Here is a 21,227-nt window from a genome sequence, read left to right as displayed (position 1 = left end):
CAGCATTCCTAGATATGACTGTATTTTTTGAGAGGGGGTGGGGGTCAATGGTTATGTTTAACTGAGATGATAGGATGGGCGGTGATTTTGGAGTGTGTGCGTGTGTGTGTGTGCGTGTGTGAGAGAGAGAGAGAGAGAGAGAGGGTGTGCTAACAGCAAACAGCAGCAGGATATAAAACACTGCCCTATCCCTGTCAGGACATCTGTCCCACCAGTCTGTGTGTGTGTGTGTGTGTGTTTGACAGAGACAGAGTCATCCCAGGTCTTTACCATGAAGCACTGTGTGCTGCTGTCGCTGCTGTTGGCGTTGGGGTGCGTGCACATCCACGGTGCACCGGTGGAGCCGGCTGGCTTGGAGCAGGGGTCGTGTGAAGACGCGTCTGCAAAGGGCGCCGCGGGACTGGCTCTCACCAAGATCAACCAGGACCGCACTGAGGGCTACGTCTTCAACCTGCACCGCCTGTCCAACGTCCACATGACGAAACATGTGAGTGCCACCATGATGCTGAACATAAACTAACTCATTTCATATTAGTGATGGGGCATTGTTTTCCTCTCCTTTATTTTCTAGCGCTGCCTGCATCCCCTGTAATGTTCAGGTGAAGCATTTAGATAACTGGGTTAAACAGGGCATGTTAAAATCCCTTCTGATATGTCTATATCATGGTATTAAGTCCAAATTGATCCAGATAAGATCCAAGCTTTACTAAAGATTTTTCCTCAAACATGTGCTTAGCGATTGCAGGTATTCCTCCTCTCTGACTGAAGCTGTGAAATCACCTGTTGCACTCAAGATGAAATAACCCAGATTTTTCATTTGTGATGGGATCATAAGACTCCCCACTGGAATCCACTCTAGCTGTTTTTCTAGTGACCAATCATAAATGTTTAACTGCATTAAATCTGTTGTGTTTGCATGAGAAATTACATCAACGAGGGAGTAAAAGTAAGTGTTTTTGCAGCTTCAGGAAGAACTGTGTAACCCTGAAAAACACAAAAACAAAGACAGAAAATAATTAGCAATACATAAAAATCTAAGGCAAGGACAATTCATAAGAGATGATTAGAGGGAAAGTGTGAAGCAAATTCTAAATTAGGATTGAGTCTGCCTGAGTTTATCGAGCAGGTAATCCCTAAATGCGCTTTAGGTCCAAATTCATTATAAATTCATTCTGAGTATAATTATCAATCGGACATCAAACATTTAAGCCAAGGATGTCACCTGTGTAGTAGAAGATGTATCTGTTTTGACTGTTAAAGATGAGGCAATACCAGCTGTTATCAAAAGGGTGGCAGAACCTGATTATTGGGGTTTATTCATCATGGCATTTGATCCATCACATGAAAACACAAGTTCCATTATGATTTTAGTGACTATCATTGATGTGTGTACATTCTGTGTTTGTTTTTGTGTGTGTGTGTGTGTGTGCCTGTCTGTCACAGGGAGAGAACGGCATCGTTTTCTACCTGACTCTGGATGTTGTTGAGACCAACTGCAGTGTTCTCGACACGAGGAAAGACAAGATCTGCGAGACTCGTGAAATCGCGGACACACCGGTTAGAAAACACACGCACACTCTCAAATACACACATGCTCATGAAGAGGCACCAAAAGTCACAAAAGTCCACTTTCATGCACACCATGTAAACAGTCGCAGCCCTTTTTTAACAAGCATTACACTGTCTTGCTCTTCCATAAAGACTAGCTTTTAAGTATCTAACCAACAAATCCCATTCCCTCCGATGCCAGTCCCCCAAAACACACGGCCGGACGGCTGCTGGAGGACACAAGAGAGCGCAACATAAACAACCAGCGCGGCTATCGCTCGTACTCACAGCTATCAAGCTAGCATGTTAGCATTGAGGCACTTTGGCTGCACTTCTTGTGCGGCTTGCACACTGTAGCTTTAGCAATGCATCGACATACTACTTTATTCAGTCAGAGCATTTGATTTATTGATAGCCGTCAGGATGTAAAGACAATTTTAGCAAATATAGGAAAAGATACTAAGAGACACTAAAATACATGACCTACACGAGTTTGAAGTCAGTAGAAGAAAGCACTTTGGTATCATTAGATATGTTGGTTGACAGTAATACAAAAGATCTAAATGTACATCAAATCTTCTGTGTTTGCATATGTGCAGCGAACTAAAATATTGAATGTGCTTATTATTGATCTTTGCAGGTATATGGACAGTGCAAAGCTGCCATATTCATCAATAAGGTGCAGAGAGTGGTGCGTCTCTACAAATACGACTGTGTTGTCAGACCAGGTAAAAAAAAAAAAAAAGTGTATCTTGTCCCACAGTCACTGAGTATAGATTTAAAAATGATAAATTCTGCAGTGAAACAGTTCAACATCTTTTCAGTTTAGTTGGACTAGTTTGACTCTTGTTTTGGAAAGAAATGACAAACACGACAGTTCCTGTTTTTAGTAAAAATAAAACTTAGAAGACTCAGGTTTCGAGCAGTGTAAAACAATCTCTTGATACGAGCAAATTCAAAACCTGCTGTTCTCCCTGCTCAGCTCCTGCAGCCAAGATAGCTGAAATATGTCCTGACTGTCCGTTCCACATCGCCCTGGACAACGACAAGATTCAGAAGACTGTGTCTGTCTCACTGGAGAAGTTCAACAGTGAGAGCGGGTTGGCCAATCGTTTCGCTCTGCTCAGAGTCAACCGCGCCACCACTGGGGTAAGTTTTCCACGCGTCCAAAACATTAAGATATAGAGAAAAGAGATAATTCAACCCTCAATGGTTTGGTTAGGTATAAAAATAGTACAGGATTTATGTCAGTTATTCATGCTGAATGAAGTTTCCACCATGAATCCTGTTGTTTAGTAAAATGTGTACTATGTAATAAACAGCAATATTATTGCCAAAATGTAGCTAAATCTCCTGCCTCCCTCTCAAACCTCATGGCCGACCCCTTTGACGTCCCATCTTATGTCCGTTCAGTGGTTTGTGCTCCCACCTCCTGCTCCCCCACCTGTCAAAAACTCTCCAGCTCACTGACGGGCTGCTTGACCAGCTCCAGACCAGAGAGCTCATATTGTTATGCATTTTCCTTTGTTAACCTTTTCCTCTCTTCCTCTCTCTCTGTGCGTGTGTGTGTGTGTGTGTGTGTGTGTCCAGATGGCCATGTCCATGTATTACAATGTAGAGTACACCATCCAGGAGACCACCTGCCCCAGGAGCACAGAAGCAGTGACGGCTGATAAGTGCCCCCACATGCAGTGCGAGTTCGCTGTGAGTCACGACAAATATTTATTTTACAGCATTTTTTACATCTCCAGGCTGTTTCTCAAGTCTGACTGTATTTGACTTGTGCTCTCACAGAACCATCTGAGACAAATAATAAAATCATAGAGTAGTTTTTACCCTTTCCAGTTTCAAATGTAATAATCCAGGGAATCATTAACCAGACCAAGACCCGAGGGACCTCCTGGTTCTGCTCATAGCTCTATTAGACCTTTATTTAATATCAGCAAGCAAGTTTATTAAGGCACAGGATTACTTTAAAATTCAGTTTGTTTCAATATGACACTCTCATAAAGCCACAGGCATAACCATCCCCCCACCCCCTCTTGTTTTATCTTGCTCTTGTCTCCGCAGCACAAGGGCTTATGTAAGGCATCCCTCTTCTACTCACCCAGCGGTGATGCTCAGACCAGTGTGGAGTGTGAGATCTTCGAGCCTGAGGTAAGACACATGAAGCCAGGATTAAGCACACACTGTCACGCTGATTTAATTTCTAGATGTTTTGAATGTGATTCTGTGGTGAAAGGGAAAGGCATACGGCACATGAATTGACCTTTGTTTTAATTGCATGAGAATTCATTTTTTAAGAACTCAGTTCCAGCAATAATTAATTAAATGTCTCTCAGAATGTAGACTTGATTTGAAGATTTGTGGTTGAAAGCTTAGAGAAAAGCTGGTAATAGGAAAGATTGTTGTTGTTTGTTAAGCTGGTGTTTCAGGTCAAGGTCAAGACTGAACACTTTAAAAGTACTGACACAGATTTGAATGGACAATGTGATCAGCATTGAGACACTGGACTTGCAATTTGCTCATAAAGACTTGATTTAAAGGATCATTCAGATCTACTGCTGTTTAAGTCTTATTTTGGTAGTTTCTCAGTAATGTCTATCATGGTCACCAAAGTGATTGCTGAGCTCTGGGAACACCAAACCTGCAAAAATAAGATCCCAGTTGTAGGACTGATCCTTCACAATTACTTTGAAAGACTTGCGATTTGACTCATGTCACATCATTTTTGTCCAAATCGGGCACCCACACTCTAACGAGGACATGTTGTCATGGTGAATGTAGCGAAGGTTACACACATTTCAAATCACTTTCTCCAAATTATTATGTACCACACATGACTGATTTTATGGTTGTGTGTTCTCCAGGCTGCAGAGAGAGAGAAGACACTGCACCTGCTGGCCGGAGAGACCGACCACAGCCACAGCGACACAGACACACACAACCACGACCATGACCACCCACACGCTGCCGACCATACACACACACATGACCACACGCACGACCACACCAAGAGCCACGCCCAACACGACAAAACCTCCAAGCACGCTGACAACAGTGACCACCACCACACACATGACCATGGCGCGGGCAGCGGCCACAGGCACGCTCACGACCACTCCCATGACCACGGGCATGGCCACGATCATGTTCACGCTCATCACGCCAAGGCGCACAACCACACCGGCGACTCGCCCAACCACCACCACGACTACAAGCATGCCGATGGCGTGCACACCCACGAGCACGACCACGAGCTCGCGCTGGACCACGACCACAAGCACGCTCACCTGCACGACCACGAGCACCACCACCATCACCACGACCACGATCATGAGAGCGGAGCCCACGACCACCCAATGGGAATGGTGAGGATGCTGCCCTCCATGGATCAGCCCGTGCCTCCCTCCCCTGATGTCCCCGCAGCTGGCCCCGAGGTGGCAGTCACCCTGCCCCTCAAGCCCGACCCCCAGATCCCCGGAGAGATGGAACCCAGCATCCAGGCCCTCCCCACCTCAGTCTCAGCCCAGTGCGCCACCGTAGTGGCAGGAGAGACCCTGGTGGAGAAACTCTTCGCTGAGGACCCCATGTTCAAGACAGCTGCATAACGTGGCTCATGGAACCCAAATAAGAACTGAACAGATTTAAAGATACTCACACAAAGACAGAGACTGAAGACCAGTGAGGAAATGAAAACGCCACATATTGGCTCCAGACACATTGATAAAGTAACACACCTTGACTGCTTGCCTGAGTCATTCTTGGGAAAAACTGTGGTGTAGTATAGACAATGTAACCTTTCCTGTCTGTCCAATGAGGACCGAGTGCATAAAAACCTTTGCGCTAACAACATTTCTCTGTTGGTGGGAAAATGGTCAAAAATAATAAAATAATAGAACCACTAAACTCACGTTGTGTTGATTCAATGCGCCTGTCCCCAACACCCACAAAAGCTGCCCCATCCAGTCACTGATCTCACTGTCAAAACACCATGAAAATAATCTTTGTGGTTACGTTTTCTAGAGAGACATTATCCAAAATAACCAAAATAATATGCATTAAAATATCAGTTTTAACAGGCTTTTCCCAGATAATATCCATGCATGTGTGTGCCTACAGTACTAATGTACTAATGTAAAATATTTCATAGTTTTCTTTTTCAATTATATTCAGACAACAGATTCAGAGCGTTAGGTGAGATCACTTGTTTCTACGTGAACAAGAGAAATTATGGATTCAGAGTTGAAGCACACGGCTCTATGAGAACATGAAAAGCAGGCCACAGCATCTGTGTCTCGATCTGGATCTGCATCAGAATTCACATACTGAAAGACAATCATGCTGATTTTTGGAGAATATCTAAATAGATAGAATATATATAGATAGAATATATTAGAGCAGTATATACAGCATGTATATTGGCAAAGGTCAAGTGAATTAGACTCATCAGTTATTCCGTTCAAATGTATCATGTTGCTGTAGCAACGCCTTGGAGTGAAACATTTCTAAGGATAACATGGGTTTGACATTTGTATGTCTCAACAACATTTGGTTGCAGTGGTATAATATGTAAAAAAAATGATGTCTGTTTCCATGTAAGAGGCCAAGCCTGGAAGATTCTGGGTGAAACCAGAGAGAACCTGCCAATAGACAAACATAAGTTGTAAATAAACTGTTCGTAGCCTTCACACACCAACCACACAGACGGTATAAACTACACTCATCCGCTCTGTGTACATTATCTTTGTGGACATTTGTTGGTCACATCAGCTTTACACTCAGCAAATAGCTCTTATCTGTGTTCTGTAGGCCTTAAATACAACCCACACATACCTCACAACTACAATTCTGGTATGTTGCAAAGGTAAAAAAAAAAGCAAAACAATAACAATAATTTCCAGGTAATGATTGGATCTAAGCTAACGGGAAAAAACTCCAAATATAAGGACAATAACTAGTAAATTGTATACTAATATGTGGTCATTTAGTTTGTTTTGTTTTTTTATGATCAGGTGAGATCATGTGAGGCTTTCAGGTCTACTTAACATTATTACATCTTGACATAAAGAAGAATCAGTGACCAATCGCAGCAACTTTTAAGGAAATACTCCAATGGAGACCGAGAGTCATAGCTACAAAGAAGCATCGAAGCATTCTTGGAAACTCGACTGAGTGATTGAAAGAACACTAGCTGGCCAACAGCGCTGTGCCACAGGGGAAAAGTAACTTACCCCAAATAATACCCTCAGTGTTAGCCTGGTTGCCCCTATAAAAACTGTACAGCTCCACCAATGCTAGCACATTAGCTGGTTCTATTTGTTAGTAGTGTAGTTAGCGGGCTGAATTTTGCACTCACTGTGACAAAAGTTAACAGCTAGTTGTCTCTTTCTTCCAGGCAGGTGGCAACTTGGCATCAGCAGCAGAGGTGCTTCTCACACGATCTCCCCTCCAACACTTTGAGTACACTGGTTATAACAAAGGTATAAATGGCAAATGTAGTGGAGTAAAAAGTAAGTTTTACTCATGTGTGTTACTTGTCATGTGCTGCTACCAACCAAGTACCAGTTTCTTTATTTTCTGTGCAGTTTAAACAAATGACGACTGATGATCAGACCTATACTCTCTGTCCATGGTGCTGAAATATGCACCAGAATACAATGAAAGCCATTTTCTCTGCTCTCTTGCTCATCACATGCAAATATTAGGCATTGCCATATATTTTAGATGAGTACTTCGGTAATGTCATGTGGCAATGCCATACCGTGGGTTTTGCTGAAATAATGCCCTTAAACATTGTATTGTATGTAAAACATATTGTGGGTTTTCAGTGAGGTGTTCTTTTAAACAAGGCGCCATGGAATTTGTTGAACTAAAGAAATCAAATTAGTTTTACTCTTTTCAGTGTGCTTTTTTCATTTATTTTATTGAATTCCCCCCGTGGCCCAGTGCACTGTGATCGTTCGATCAGTCTGAACCAGCCATTGGCCTGCAGAGCAGCAGATAGCAGCTGTTTGCTCATCCTTCGCAAAAGAGGGGAAAGTCCAGCATAAGCCTGGCATATCTGTCCACACCCTGTTTATGAAACTAGGCTTACAGGTCTTGCGTGGGAGTCTGGGGGGGTGGCTCACCTAACTTAATAAATTTGCGTGTTACTGCATTTATCGTTTATTTGTCGCTTCATTTCATCCATCACACAATTAAATGACAACATAATTTCCATTAGGATGTTATTGATTATTATTGACATGTGTATGTTCTGTGTGTGTGTCCAGGAGAAAGGTGGGTCACTCTGAAATCTGACCACAGATGCCATGGAGACAAATGACACATCATCAGCAGGAAACCATGGAAACAAAGCAGTCAGAAGTATTGGTGAAGTTCCAGTAAGTCCCACAGGGTGGTGTATCTTCACTCTTCCAGATGAACACACTGTGTGATTTTGTTCCTTTTTTGTGCCACAACAGGCTAAACCTCCACCCATCTGTTATTTGTTGTTTTTTCAAACAATTCGGTGTGGAATCACTTTCCAGCCAAGTTTGTTGACCTGGTTGTCATCTGGGTCATATGCGCTTGTGTCCATACCTGCATGTGTGTGTTTATGTCCTTCAGGCGTATGGAGAGTGTGAGGTGTCTGCCTACATGGACTCTCAACTGACTGACTGGTGGGGAGACACAGGCATTTATCCTCCTGTAGCATTGTTAGGCAGGTGGTTGGACAACTCATGTGCGACCTCAAGGGCTTCCAAGTTGTGAACAATCCTGCAAGAGGATAAATGCCTGGGACTCCCCACCAGTCAGTTACAACTGAAGATGCCTCTTGGATGAGAGGCAAAATGTCTTCTTGAACATGAAGCAAGTTTTCTTTAATATGACCGTAATCCAGGGACAGGTCCATGGGTAGTTTTGGATACTGTAGTTCCAAAACGTAGAGCGTGATTGTCTCCCAAATCAAGGCAGACAGAGAATTACAGGAATGACAAAATCCATTAATATCAGTTTTTTACGTGCACTATGTTTATTGATTTCTATGAAGGATTTGGTCGTGTATTCCTCAGAAATACCAAGCAGCTTCAGTAGTTTCATCATCACTAACTTAAAATGAATAGTTTTCACATTGTAGTTTTGTCTAAAAATGTTTGGATCATTTGTGAGTGTAATATTTAGTAACTAACTTCATAGTGTTAATCGCTGTTAAGTTTCAGTAAAATGAAGCTTTGTTGGCTGTATGGTTTTGTCTGCTATTGTCCACAGATATTTAATGTACCAGATTATGTCAGAGGTAAAAATGTATACAGTGTGTTACAGTTAATGATTTATCAGCTGATCCTCTGATTTAGTACAGGTGATTTTTGTGTATTCCATTTAGTTCCAGGCCGTTAAAGGTTCATTTCATTGAATAATATCTGCTGTAATTTTACATATTCAAGCATTAATCTTTCTGACTTCACTAAATCAAACCACTTGTGTGTTGGTCAGCTGCTGCAGGAGCAGCTTTTGTTGTAGCAGAGCCCTTCAAAGGATGTCTGGAAAAATGAGACATCACTTTATTTGAATGTAATCTATTTGGAGTTAAGCTAGAGAAGCTTTTCATCAGACCTTTTCAGCCTCTTTCACTCATACACAGACTTCTTCACTTGTATGCAAAATCATGACAATGGAGGACTAGTGAGATGGGGAAACTCATATAAAAATCTAAAGTTGACGTTTTTGGGGGATCAGCTTAGTTAGTCACATGTTGCTGATTTAATATCTGGAAGGATAATTCCTGATTGTCTTGGCCCATTCATGCACAGGCTTCAGTATTAAAAGTCTGTTCACATGCAGATTTAGAAATTTTGGGGTAATCTTTTGGGATCTTTCAGATACATCTGTTATTAGGTCGAGCGTTAATAAACAAATGAATGCCTCTGCCTCTTACCTTAAACTGCCACCTCCGTAATAGATCGTCAGCCAAAGTATTTGCAGTAAAAAAAAAAACCACACACCTCACAGGGCGTTCTACCGTATAAAGCTGAACAAGTATAAATGAACAAGTATAAAGAAGCGAGTCACCAGAAACAAACTGAAAGCTCAATTAAGACCCGCACACTGATATGGGATGATTATGATGAAGAGTCGCTAAATTATAGCTCGACAGAAAATAACAAAAGCGGAATGATACACTGACAGTACATCCTCTCTGGGTACATGTGGCTCTGGAATAGGTGGTCTTTGGGTCTTGTCAGGTTCCGTCTAGCTCGCCGTGATCGTATAGTGGTTAGTACTCTGCGTTGTGGCCGCAGCAACCCCGGTTCGAATCCGGGTCACGGCAGTTTTTTCAGGTCCACTGTGGTCCCTGTACACCGTCAAAAATCAAGAAGAGACATTAAAAAACAGAGATCGTTGCCATATGACTGGCACAAGGCTCACACGCAAAAGCGTAGCTCACCTGTTTGCCAATCCACACGTGCTAATGTTTATATAGGGGCTATTAGCACGTAAATCTCCTATGGAGGTGGACATGGATGGCCAGGACATGATCTGATCTTTGAGGTAGGAGAGATATGGGTCATCACACCACTGCTCAGCAGGACCTGGCTGATAAACATCAACACAAAAACATGGGAAATAGGGTCCACGCCGAAAAATGCCACTGTTAGCGAACGTGTGATCACATTTGTGTGAATGTAATTGTTTGGTTTTACTGTGCTTCAAAATATGAGATTATGAATATGTGAGACATGGAGTCTTTCGTTTTGACTCAGCGATTGGCAGTTTTTCGACAGCAGGGGGCAGTGTGAGATCGAGGATGACTCCAGGGACTCTGCAAAGGCAAGCTGCGTCTCCTTGTCTCATCGTTTTTTTCCCTGTTTCTCAGGTGTGTATGTGTGTGTGTGTGTGTGTGTGTGTGTGTGTGTGTGTGTGTGTGTGTGTGAATGCGAAGACTACAATGAGCGGTCAAAACAGATTATTGTTCCCGTTCTTTCGATCCAACGCCATAGGGCACCGACCCCGCGACCTCACCGTCTGGTTGGTGACACCTCCTTCGTCACACGGTGCCAAAGGCGATCGTTTTCCTTCTCCCTTTCTTTGTTTTCCCAACTTTCACCTCCGAAAACGGAACGTTACACCGCTCAGCCAACCAGAAGCACACGCCCCTTTATGCAAATTAGCCACGCGGTTCGTCAACAAGTGCGCTTGTTTTCTCGGTTCCTGTGTGCAGGTTCCATTCACTACATCAGCACACATGTATTACTGCCTGCACATACATGAATGAATGAACTTAGTACATTTGAAGCATTCAAGCATTTATTCCTATTGAACAAGTGAATAATCACAAACATAAACATTGTTAATTTTGAAAAAAGAACACAATAACACTATGATTATAATAATTACATAATATACACCATCATATCATTCATAAAAATGAATAATACAAAAAAAAACTTGATACATTTGTCTCTACTTATTCTCCTCCTCCTTCACCTCCAGCTCCTGCTCCTCCTCTCTGGTTTTCCTCTCCGCCAGCCACCACATCCAGAGGTCTACCCTCATAAAGAACACAGAAAAACTCCTTTTTCTGAGGGCTGATGAGCTGCCTGTGGCCGTAGTCTTACTGGGCAGGCTGACCACAGCGCTGGCATGTCCTCAGCTTGTGAGGCTTTCTTTTCTTTTGTGCCAGTGGCTGCTGCTCACTGTCCTCCTGGAGATGCTTCCTCTTCATCCTCCACAGTGTTGTTCGTGGGATGTTCCCCTCATTGTGCCTGAGCTGCTCCTCCAGCCACTGGTGTGGTGGTCTTCCCCCAGGCCAGTCCTCCAGACAACAGAAAAACTGCCCTCTGTAGAAGCCATATCCTTTTTCCAGCCCTCTGGGGGCACCGCACATATCGCAGGGGGCTCCGGGCTTCTCCTATGTGCTGCCCTCGGCCTTGGACGGGACGTCCCTGTCCTTCTCCTCCCTCTTCTACCTCCTGTAGATTGTGCACCTGGTCGATCCTGCGGAGGCACTGGAGGTGGTGGTGGTGGTGGTGGTGGAGGTGGAGGTGGTAGAGGGCAGCCCTGGTACAATAGAACATTGAATTGTCACGTCAGTATTAATGCAGGGAGTCAGTCATTGTCTTCCTGCTTTTCTTTGACCTGACATATCAAACGTTGGCAGGAGTATGCTGAGTGCTGTACACACACTGTCTTGTCAGCCTCCCCCTCCAGGTGCTTTGTCTTTGATGTCATCTTCTTGTGCTCCATCCTGTAGAGAGAGAGAGAGAGAATGAGACACAAGCAAAGTCAGCGTTCAGTCTTAAACGGCACAGTGACACTGGGGGCTGGGTTGTGGGTAGGGGGCCCTCTCTTGGGATGGCAAGACTTTGAAGACTTTACCTGCCTGCAAATGAGGTGAACAATGAGACATTTGGGCCTCACCTTCAAAGCACCCTGGAAAAGGCCACTTAGGGCCAACAGCCTCATCAGGAGGGTTCGATAACAGTGATAGCGTAATGTTTTATCATCCCGCTCAGCACTCTGATACAGCTGTAGCGGACCAGGTCGGACATGCTGGTGTAAAAAGCAACACAGGAGGTAGCTTATAATGCGGGGGTGCACACACACACAACTCATGACCTGCATGTAGATGGAGGTGGGGGGGGGGGGCTTACTCGACGGAGGCAGCAGCAGGAGCAGCAGCAATGACCCCCCTGTCCCGGCCCAGCTCGAAGGCCCGCAGTGCGTGCATCTTGGACCCCGGCTTCACAATCTGCTTCCTCAGCCACTGCAGTAAGCTACAGACACAGCAACAAGGACACAAAGCAAACTGTGAGCTCGTTCATCAACTCACATCGCCACCTAGGCAGAAATTCAATCAGGTAGTACCTCTAAATTAGCAAAATAGGAAATAAAGGGTTGCCATTTGTGAAAAAATTTGACTGTGCATCCTCTTAATGTATATTTAATTTTCTCAAGCTTTAAAAAAAACAAGATGTCTTTAAGCCACCGGGAGATAGAAGGATATTTAGAAAACTTCCAATGTAACAATAATAAATGTCTAGCAAGTAAGCATGTGAAGGCTATAATATCCTTTTGTGTAGAGTTGAGTGCAAGTGAGGGATTAGGAATCCTAAATACAGCAATCAGAGGGCAAGGTTGGAGATTTACACCAAGAACAGTCGACATAATAATAAAATAACTCACCCAAAAATCTTTCAGGCCAGGACAAAGAAAAAACAAGTGCCTGAGGTGACAAAGAGAGCCATGGCATTTATCTTCCACTTCCGGATATAGAACAGACAGTCTAGACTTGGAGAAATGCACCCTGTGTAAAGCCTTAAATTGAATAAGTCCAAGACGCGCACAAGAAGTGGTAGATTTTACCCTCTCTATGGCTTGTTCCCAGGACTCCTCATGTTTCCCTTCCCATGTACAATAATGTTTAACAGTTGGGTGGTTGCTAAACGCCAAAAATAATATTGTACAACTTTAAAATGATTCCTCTGTGATGAGGAGTAAATGATAACATTGTTTCCCATTGCTGTTCAGGCGGTGCAGAGGGGAAATTAGGGAAACACTTAGTAACAAAGCCGCAAATTTGAAAATAGCGAAATAGATGGCTAACAGGGAGGCCGTAGCAAGATGGCAAATTGGCAAAGCTACCAAATACACCACTTACATAAATGGTTGAATTGCGTGATACCCTTGTCATGCCACATTGAAAATGTTGATTCCGAAAGTGATGGAAGAAATAAATGGCTATTATTTATAGGACTTGAGGAAGATGCAGCTATAAATTTAAAGTGCCGCCTAAATTGAAATCAGATTTTAAGTGTGTTAAGAACCACTTGAGTCAATGTATAAAGAGGGTTTTGTAGGTAAAGAGGAATAAAGTAGAGCAGGTGTGGAAGGTCCCTGAGAGGATGATAGCTCCAATTTACACCAAGAGGGTCCAGAAGGTTTTAACCAGCAGGAAAGTTTATTGATGTGAGCAGCCCAATAATAGGCTTGGAAATTAGGTAACGCAGTCCTCCCCTAAATCTGCAGTAAAGATTTACGAACTCTAGGTGACTTCCCGCCCCAAATAAAAGAACATTATCTTGTCCAGTGAGTCAAAAAAATGTTTAGGTAGCAAAAGAGGAATTGACTGGAATAAAAATAGAAGTTTTGGTAAGATATTCATGTTAACAACATTGATCTTGCAGATTAATGAAAGGGGGAGGCATCTTTGAATATCAGATATAATCTTTGAGATAAGGGGAGTGAAATTAGCTGATGCAAGGCTGGATAAAGGACAAGTCACATTAATACCTAGGTATTTAAACCCCGATGGACTGAACTGAAAAGGTAAATCGGACAGCTGAAGAAGACATGCTGCAGTATTAATGGGAAAATGTCAACACATTTCAAACTCTTGTTTGCTCCCTCCTTGTCTGCCACTGCTGCACTTGTTCTAAACCTTTACTGTGTCTTGGCCATTCCTACCATTCTTGTTTTATACTCGGGCTATGACACACGGCTGTTTTTACAAGTTAGTGCATAATTACTTCAATTCAATTCAATTTTATATAACTTTATTTTGCGCTGCATCACAACCAAAGTTGTCTTAGGACACTTTACATATAGAGCAGGTACAGACCAAACCCTTTATCTACAGAAACCCAACAATTCCCTCATGAGCAAGCACTTGGCGACAGTGGCGAGGAAAAACTTCCTTTTAGGAGGCAGAAACCTCGAGCAGAACCAGATGGAGAAGGAGGACAGAGAGGTTTGGGTGTCATTGGAAGTCCCTCGGCAGCCTAATCCTATGGCAGCGTAGCTAGGGGCTGGTCCAAGGCAAGCCTGAGCCAGCCCTAAATGTAGGGTTTATCAAAGAGGAAAGTTTTAAGCCTGCTCTTAAATGTAGAGAGGGTGTCTGCCTCCCGGACAACGACTGGAAGATGGTTCCACAGGAGAGGAGCTTGATAACTAATAAAGGCTCTGGCTCCCATTCTAGTTTTAGAGACTTTAGGAACCACCAGTAAGCCTGCATTCTGGGATCGCATAATTCTACTGGGGTAAGAGGGTAAATTCTTTAAGATAAGATGGTACCTGACCATTAAATGCTTTGTAGGTAAGGAGAAGGATTTTAAATTCTATTTGAGATTTTACAGGCAGCCAGTGTAGCGCGGCTAATATCGGAGAAATATGGTCTCTTTTCCTGGTTTTTGTCAGAACACGTGGGTATTTAGTTGGTATTTAGCAACGAATTGGGACAGCCTGATAGTGCGTGGATTCATTTTTCTGCATCATTTTGAGACAGGAAGTGATTTTTACAATGTTACGTAGTCCTTGAGATTTGTTTTACGTGAGAGTTAAATGACATATCCTGATCAAAGATGACTCCCAGATTCCTTACTGTTGTACTGGGGGCCAGCGCTATGCCATCCATAGTTACTTTCTCATCGGATAGTGACTTTCTAAGGAGTTTAGTCAATTGATTGGTCTCCTCTGGCTTCATTGATAAATATAGATGAGTATCATCTGCATAACAGTGAAAATGTTTCCTGATTATGTTGCCTAGGGGAAGCATATACAGAGTGAAAAGGATCGGTCCAAGCACAGAACCCTGTGGAACTCCGTGAGTTGCTTAAGTATACACAGAGGAGTCAACATTAACCAGTACAAACTGAAATCGTTCTGAAAAGTAGGACTTAAACCAGCTTAATGCAGTTCCCTTGATGCCAATGAGGTGTTCCAGTCTCTGTAATAGGATGCCATGGTCAATAGTGTCAAATGCGGGGCTAAGATCTAGTAATACCAGTACAGAGACAAGTCCTTTGTCTGATGCAACTAGAAGGTCGTTTGTGACTTTAACCAATGCTGTCTCTGTGCTATGGTGCACTTTAAATCCTGACTGGAAATCCTCAAAGTTAATTTAAACACAAGATACTTGTGCTCAAAAAGAGGATTCATTCTCAGTGAAGAACCTTGGAGCTCTAATCTGCCTCTATACATGCCAAAGAGCAGTGATTCCTAACACGTCTCTGGGGGTCATCAGGTGGAAACCTCCCTTCAACAGTGTTTCGCCTACTTAGTCCCACTACACCTCCAGGAGGTTAGGCAGTGACCTCCGGCGTCCCAGAGTCACCCCCCCTAGTGCCAGTTCACACTGCTCCTACACAATCCAAACAGCACCGCCACGTTCAACTGACCCAGAGATGCTCCAGGTAGTGGCCAGTACCGATGCTACCATTTAACTATTGCTAATGCTAATGCTAACCGCTAAGAAGAACAGAAGAAGACAATACAGTTCCGATGCTACCATTTAGCTAATGTTACGTGCTAACCGCTACCTGCTAAGAGGAACAGAAGAAGACAATAAAGCTAGATTCACCTATACTGTTAATGTTAATTGCTAGCTACCAATACTAACTGCTAAGATACTATCATACTCTCACCGCTTTAGCTATTGTTAGCTGCTACAATGCTACCACAGGCCTAGATGCCACGTGTAACTGCCGATTGCCACACTACCATCATCTACACCTGCCTCTCACCAACTGCACCAAAAAAGCGGGGTGGGAATACAAACCCTGGTTCGGGTAGGGGGTAGAAAATAAAGAGGTAGAGTCAAAAGATGAAAGTAGGGATTGGATACAGACCCTTGTTCGGGTAGGGAGTGGAAAATTTAGAGGGTGCTGAAGGTGGAGGCCTAAACCACAGACTAGATTTAACAGCCTCTTCTAACATTTCCTTCAAGAAGCAACAAACCCTACCATTTCCTTCAAAAAGCAAACAAAGCAGGAAAACAAACCCTAACATTTCCTTCAAGAAGCAAACAAAACAGGAATACAACCAAAAAGATCAAAAAAACAAGCCAACTCTGTATCTTACAACGCAAACTCACCTGAACAGGCCGCATGGTCCCAAAGAGAGACTCTAGCTAGCCACACCCCCACCTTATCTAAACTTCCTCTTCCTGGTTCTCTTCCTATTGGCAGAGCGAGAAGATGGGGCGGGGAAAGCAGAGCAGAGGACTGGAAATCCTCAAATACACTATTGTTATGTAAAAAGATGCACAGCTGACTAGCAACTGCTTTCTCAAGAATTTTATAGAGAAAGGGTAGGTCTAGGGGCCAACTACAGACCTATATCTAATAGGTCTGTAGTTGGCCCCTGGATCAAGAGTAGGCTTTTTGAGGAGAGGTTTTATTAGAGCTACTTTAAAGAACTGTGGTACATAGCCCATTGACAGAGACAGGTTGATCATGTCTAATACAAAAGATCCAATTAAGGGTAAAACATCTTTAAACAGCTTGGTCGGGGTGGGATCTAAGATTCAGGTTGATGATTTTGATGAGGAAATTGTTGAAATTAGTTTGTGAAGCTTGACAGGAGAGAAGCTGTCTAAAAATATGACAGGTTTAACAGCTACTGCTATGGTTCATGTATTTGAAGATAAATCAGTACCCACTGAAGGCAGTAGTTGCTGAATTCTGTCTCTAATAGTTAGAATTATTTCATTACAGAAACTCATGAAGTCGTTACTACTGAGGCTTAAGGCAATACGTGGTTCAATGGAATTATGACTGTCATCTTGGCTACAGTGCTGAAGAGAAACCTGGGATTGTTTTTATTTTCCTCTATTAGTGAAGAGTAATAGGCTGCTCTGGCAGTTCGTAGGGCTTTCCTGTATGTTTTAAGACTGTCTTGCCAGGCAAGACAAAATACTTCTGGATAGGTGGAACGCCATTTCCTTTCAAGTTGTCGTGACGTTTGCTTCAATCTGCAGGTTTGGGGGGTATACCAAGGAGCTAACCTCTTCTGTTCTGTTGTCTTCTTTTTTAAGGGGGCAATTGAGTCAAGGGTCATACCAATGAACCTGTAACACTATCAATCAGATGATCAATTTGAGAAGGACTAATCTTATCACAGCAGTCCACTGTTGTACTGAGCATTGAGATAATGCTAATGAGATCACATCCTTAAATTTAGCTATAGCACTATCTGATAGGCATCTGGTGTAGGAATTTTTGCCAAATGGCGGGTAGTCCGCCAATAGGAATTCAAAAGTAATCAAATGATGATCAGACAAAGAGGATTCTGTGTTGAAATTATTAAGTGTTCAATTTCAATGCCATATGTCTGAACAAGGTCGTGAGTGTGGTTAAAACAGTGAGTAGGTCCATGAACACTCTGTCGGAAGCCAATTGAGTCTAATAATGAAATAAATGCAGTACTAGGGCTATCATTATTAACGTCCACATGAACATTAAAGTCACCTACAATAATTATTTTGTCTGTTTTAAGGACTAGCCCTGATAGAAACTCTGAGAATTCAGATATAAATTCTGATTAAGGACAGGGAGGGCGGTACACTATGACAAATAAAACTGTCTGTGATGTTTTCCAGGTTCGGTTTGAAAGATTAAGAACAAGGCTTTCAAATGCGTTGATAATAATAGCTGATAATTGAGTTTAGGTCTAGGGTTGATCAATAAGCTAGAGTCAAAAATGGCTGCAACTCCACCTCCTCTGCTGCTGCCTAGAGGAACATGAGTATTACTATGACTCGGAGGAGTAGCTTCATTTAGGCTAGCATGCTCATCATGAGACAGCCAGGTTTCAGTCAGGCAAAATAAATCAATATTATGATCTGGTATTAACTCATTTACTAAAACAGCTTTAGAGGACAGAGGTCTGATATTAAGCAGTCCACGTTTAATTCTCCTGTCCTGTACTCTCGGGGTGCTGGTGTTTTTAAGTTTTTACATATAACTCCTCTCCTGTTTATTTTAGATTTAGTTTGTTTGCGTGGTCGGGGAGCAGACACGATCTCTATGGAGTATTGGGTGGGTAACTGCTCTAATGGAAGCGCAGAAAAGCGTATAGGACTGCAGTTCTGCCTCCTGGACTCAACTCTGGATTGTCACGGGTTTGGTTGACTAATAAATTCGGCCAGATTTCTAGAGATGAGAGATGCCTGTGAATATTCTCATTCATCCAGGTCATTGTAAGCTTTAGGGCATTCAATCGTTCGCAACTGGACCTCGTCAGTTTGTCTTAGAAGACGTTTCGCCTCTCATCCGAGCAGGCTTCATCAGTTCGTACGCAACCAGACTAGATAGGACAGCTCTAGTCCAATGCAATGATGTTAGGTTCAAGTATTTATCCCCTGAGTGAGACCAACCCACCAAAACAAGAATGGTATCACTCTATTGTGAGGCAAACGATCCCCCCATTAAGGCGGGGTGGGGTGCAACCCTTTGGTGTCAACGACAATCGTTAGCCTCGTTAGTGTCCCATTGTTGTCATTGGGAGGCTCCTTGAGCCATGTGTGTATGGCTTTGTTGTTTGTTTTCAGAGGCTAAATCTTTGAATCTCTTAGGGAGAGATGAAAGGACAGCATTGTATGTGGGAGATGGTGGTGGTGTCTAAGACCTCCCCCTCTGTTCAGAGATGGTTTTTCAACCTTGACATAGATAGCTTCTCTTACCCCTTCTCTTACCCCTCTTTACCCCTCTTTCAAACCATCTGTCTTCTCTGTCCAGAATATGCACTGAAAGAGGTTTATCAATTATCAATTATGAAACCCACACCGTTTGCTGGACACTGGCGTAATCTGGTATCATTACTGCCAACGTACTTCAGTGTTAATGTGATAAAAGTTAAAGCAGGGCGGCTGTATGCCCACAATGCATGTACTGAAACAAACAAACAAACACACACACACACACACACACACACACAAACACACACACACGCACACACACACACACAGGCCTCTAAGTTAACCTGCGGCAGAAACACAACAAAACCATGAGAAGATATGCTGACAATAACTTATTAATTAATTCATTTATTAATGCCGACAATTAACAGCACTTCTGACCTGTTGCTAACATTATTCCATCAGGTGGAATTTCAAAAGTCGGAGCTGGCCAACGTTAGCTACCAAGCAAAAATAACAATGATGAGAAGAGATAAACTAGTGAACCAAGTAAAACATGCGACTATTTTAATTGGCGCAAGTGTGTCGGTAAGTAGGCGACATTAGCTAAACCAGGGGTGTCCGTACTTTTACACATACAGAAAAATATAGGAGGGGCTGGGCCACTTTCTAGAGGTGAGGTATATAGCCTCACCTTTAGTGTATTAAAGTGAGGAAAATCAATTTAAAGTTGGTCAAATATGCTACATTGCTGAGTATGATTACAGAAAAAACTGCCTTCATCACAGCTTTCCATAAATTGATTTTTATTGATTTATACTTATTTATTTATTGTGTTAACAAGAAACATGCATAAAAGAAAGTGGAGTAGTGACAGAACTGATGCGGCATTATTGATATTTGTCCCACGTGTGCCTGCATACGAGTTATGTGCATGTATGCTTATTAACACACAGATACTGTGGAATATATTTTTAACTCAGCTAAAGTGCACTCAGTGGGAGCAGTGATGCTGCCTTGAGCCTTCCACCTTGCGGTTCTTTGGTTCTGCCATGTTTGGTAACCTGGGGAAAATTTGTTCTGTGATTGTCCTTTTTTGGTGGGGCAGCTGCCTTGTTCTCCCCCTGGTCTTAAAACTAAGAAGTGCAATATACTCAAAAGTTTCAAGTGCTGGCCATATTATATGCTATTTATAAGAATTCTTGCGGGCCAATTAAAAATGGATTGTGGGCTGCAGTTGGCCCATGGGGCGTAGTTTGGACACCCCTGAGCTAAACGGTACATTAGCATAAAGTGTAATGCTTACATCTTCTTCTCTCCGTCCCCGGTCGAATGGCTAGCATCGCTGTTACGGTTTGATTCCCCCACTGGACTGGCAGACAAACTTGGGTGTGGCGTATCCCCTCTCCCTCCATCAGCTGGCTGATGTGCCCTTGAGCAAGGCACTTAACCCCAATATGATCTGATATCTGCAGAGATGATGATCATTCAGTTTTGACAACAGTTTTCAAAGCGACTCAATGCAGACAAGAAGTTATTTATGAAAACACGTCATAATCTCAACTTTACTTTGCTAATGCAGATAGAGGAAAATCATGGCAACAGCTGTCAACACAGCATTGGAATAGAAACATTGGCACAGTGGAAGCTTCAAAAACTATGGGCCAGAGTTAATCAGTCCGCGTGTGTGTGTGTGTGTGTGGCAGACATATCTCATCAAGACTTTTCTTCTTGGCCATTATTTCAGACTGAAATGAATCACACCTCTTGCCCTTGATAGGTTTACTGCAGTGTGTTAGGCACCGGACGGAGTCAAGAGGCCCACAACAGAAGAGAATTGCTGTGATTTGTGGTGACAGCTTCATAGGCTTGTTAAGGCCGAAGCACACAATGTGCTTGGTAGAGTGAGAGAATGTGAAACAGTCGAGGGGATGAACAAACCTATTGGACCTCAGTCTCCAAGGGAAGTTGGCTGAATACAAATTCATTAACTCATTTATAAGAGTCCTCTGGCTGCCAAGCAACAAAGTGACACATTTTTACTGTTGCACAACACAAAGCGGTCCAGGGAAAAGAAAGCAGTAGCTCATACTGTATAGTATGCGCTGTATAGTACTCTTGACATTGGTCTCTGGCTGTGATTAATTAAAGACAGTGCAATAGGGATGTAGCTACTTTCATCTGTTCCTAATGCACAAATAAATGTTTTGTTTCTTTGAAATGTTTTAATTTAATCACGATAGGCCAAGCAGTTAAAGAGATAAGCGGTTGTGTGAAAATA

The 21,227-nt window shown here is 42.9% G+C and overlaps 1 protein-coding gene, 1 long non-coding RNA gene and 1 other non-coding gene across 3 annotated transcripts; 2 read left to right on the top strand and 1 right to left on the bottom strand.

Annotated features, from left to right (window-relative positions):
• Nucleotides 1-232: 232 nt before the first annotated feature.
• LOC121605996 (histidine-rich glycoprotein-like) lies at nt 233-5,159 on the top strand. Its single transcript, XM_041936149.1, has 7 exons — nt 233-487; nt 1,444-1,557; nt 2,189-2,276; nt 2,531-2,697; nt 3,139-3,252; nt 3,619-3,705; nt 4,419-5,159. Exons 1-7 carry the CDS (start codon nt 272-274, stop codon nt 5,157-5,159), a joined length of 1,527 nt encoding a protein of 508 aa, XP_041792083.1. The 5' UTR covers nt 233-271.
• A 4,631-nt stretch (nt 5,160-9,790) lies between these two features.
• On the top strand, nt 9,791-9,862 carry trnah-gug. Its single transcript has one exon. It is a non-coding gene; the product is annotated as a tRNA-His (tRNA).
• Nucleotides 9,863-11,282: 1,420 nt separating this feature from the next.
• Nucleotides 11,283-20,423, bottom strand: LOC121605366. Its single transcript, XR_006006796.1, has 3 exons — nt 20,253-20,423; nt 12,186-12,308; nt 11,283-11,779 (listed from the first exon to the last, which is right to left on the bottom strand). It is a non-coding gene; the product is annotated as an uncharacterized LOC121605366 (long non-coding RNA).
• Nucleotides 20,424-21,227: the final 804 nt, after the last annotated feature.

The sequence above is a fragment of the Chelmon rostratus genome, chromosome 4 (genome assembly GCF_017976325.1).
Source record: "Chelmon rostratus isolate fCheRos1 chromosome 4, fCheRos1.pri, whole genome shotgun sequence".
Classification (NCBI taxonomy): Eukaryota; Metazoa; Chordata; class Actinopteri; order Chaetodontiformes; family Chaetodontidae; genus Chelmon; species Chelmon rostratus.
Note: the sequence above shows the minus strand (reverse complement) of the source record. Positions and strands in the feature narration are given on the sequence as shown.

Bases quoted from the DNA above. Each gene is read 5' to 3' on its own strand.
- LOC121605996 (XM_041936149.1), top strand. From the start codon at position 272: ATGAAGCACTGTGTGCTGCTGTCGCTGCTGTTGGCGTTGGGGTGCGTG. The intron at 488-1,443 runs GTGAGTGCCACC...TGTCTGTCACAG, and splicing joins ACGTCCACATGACGAAACAT to GGAGAGAACGGCATCGTTTT. The intron at 2,277-2,530 runs GTAAAAAAAAAA...CTCCCTGCTCAG, and splicing joins CGACTGTGTTGTCAGACCAG to CTCCTGCAGCCAAGATAGCT.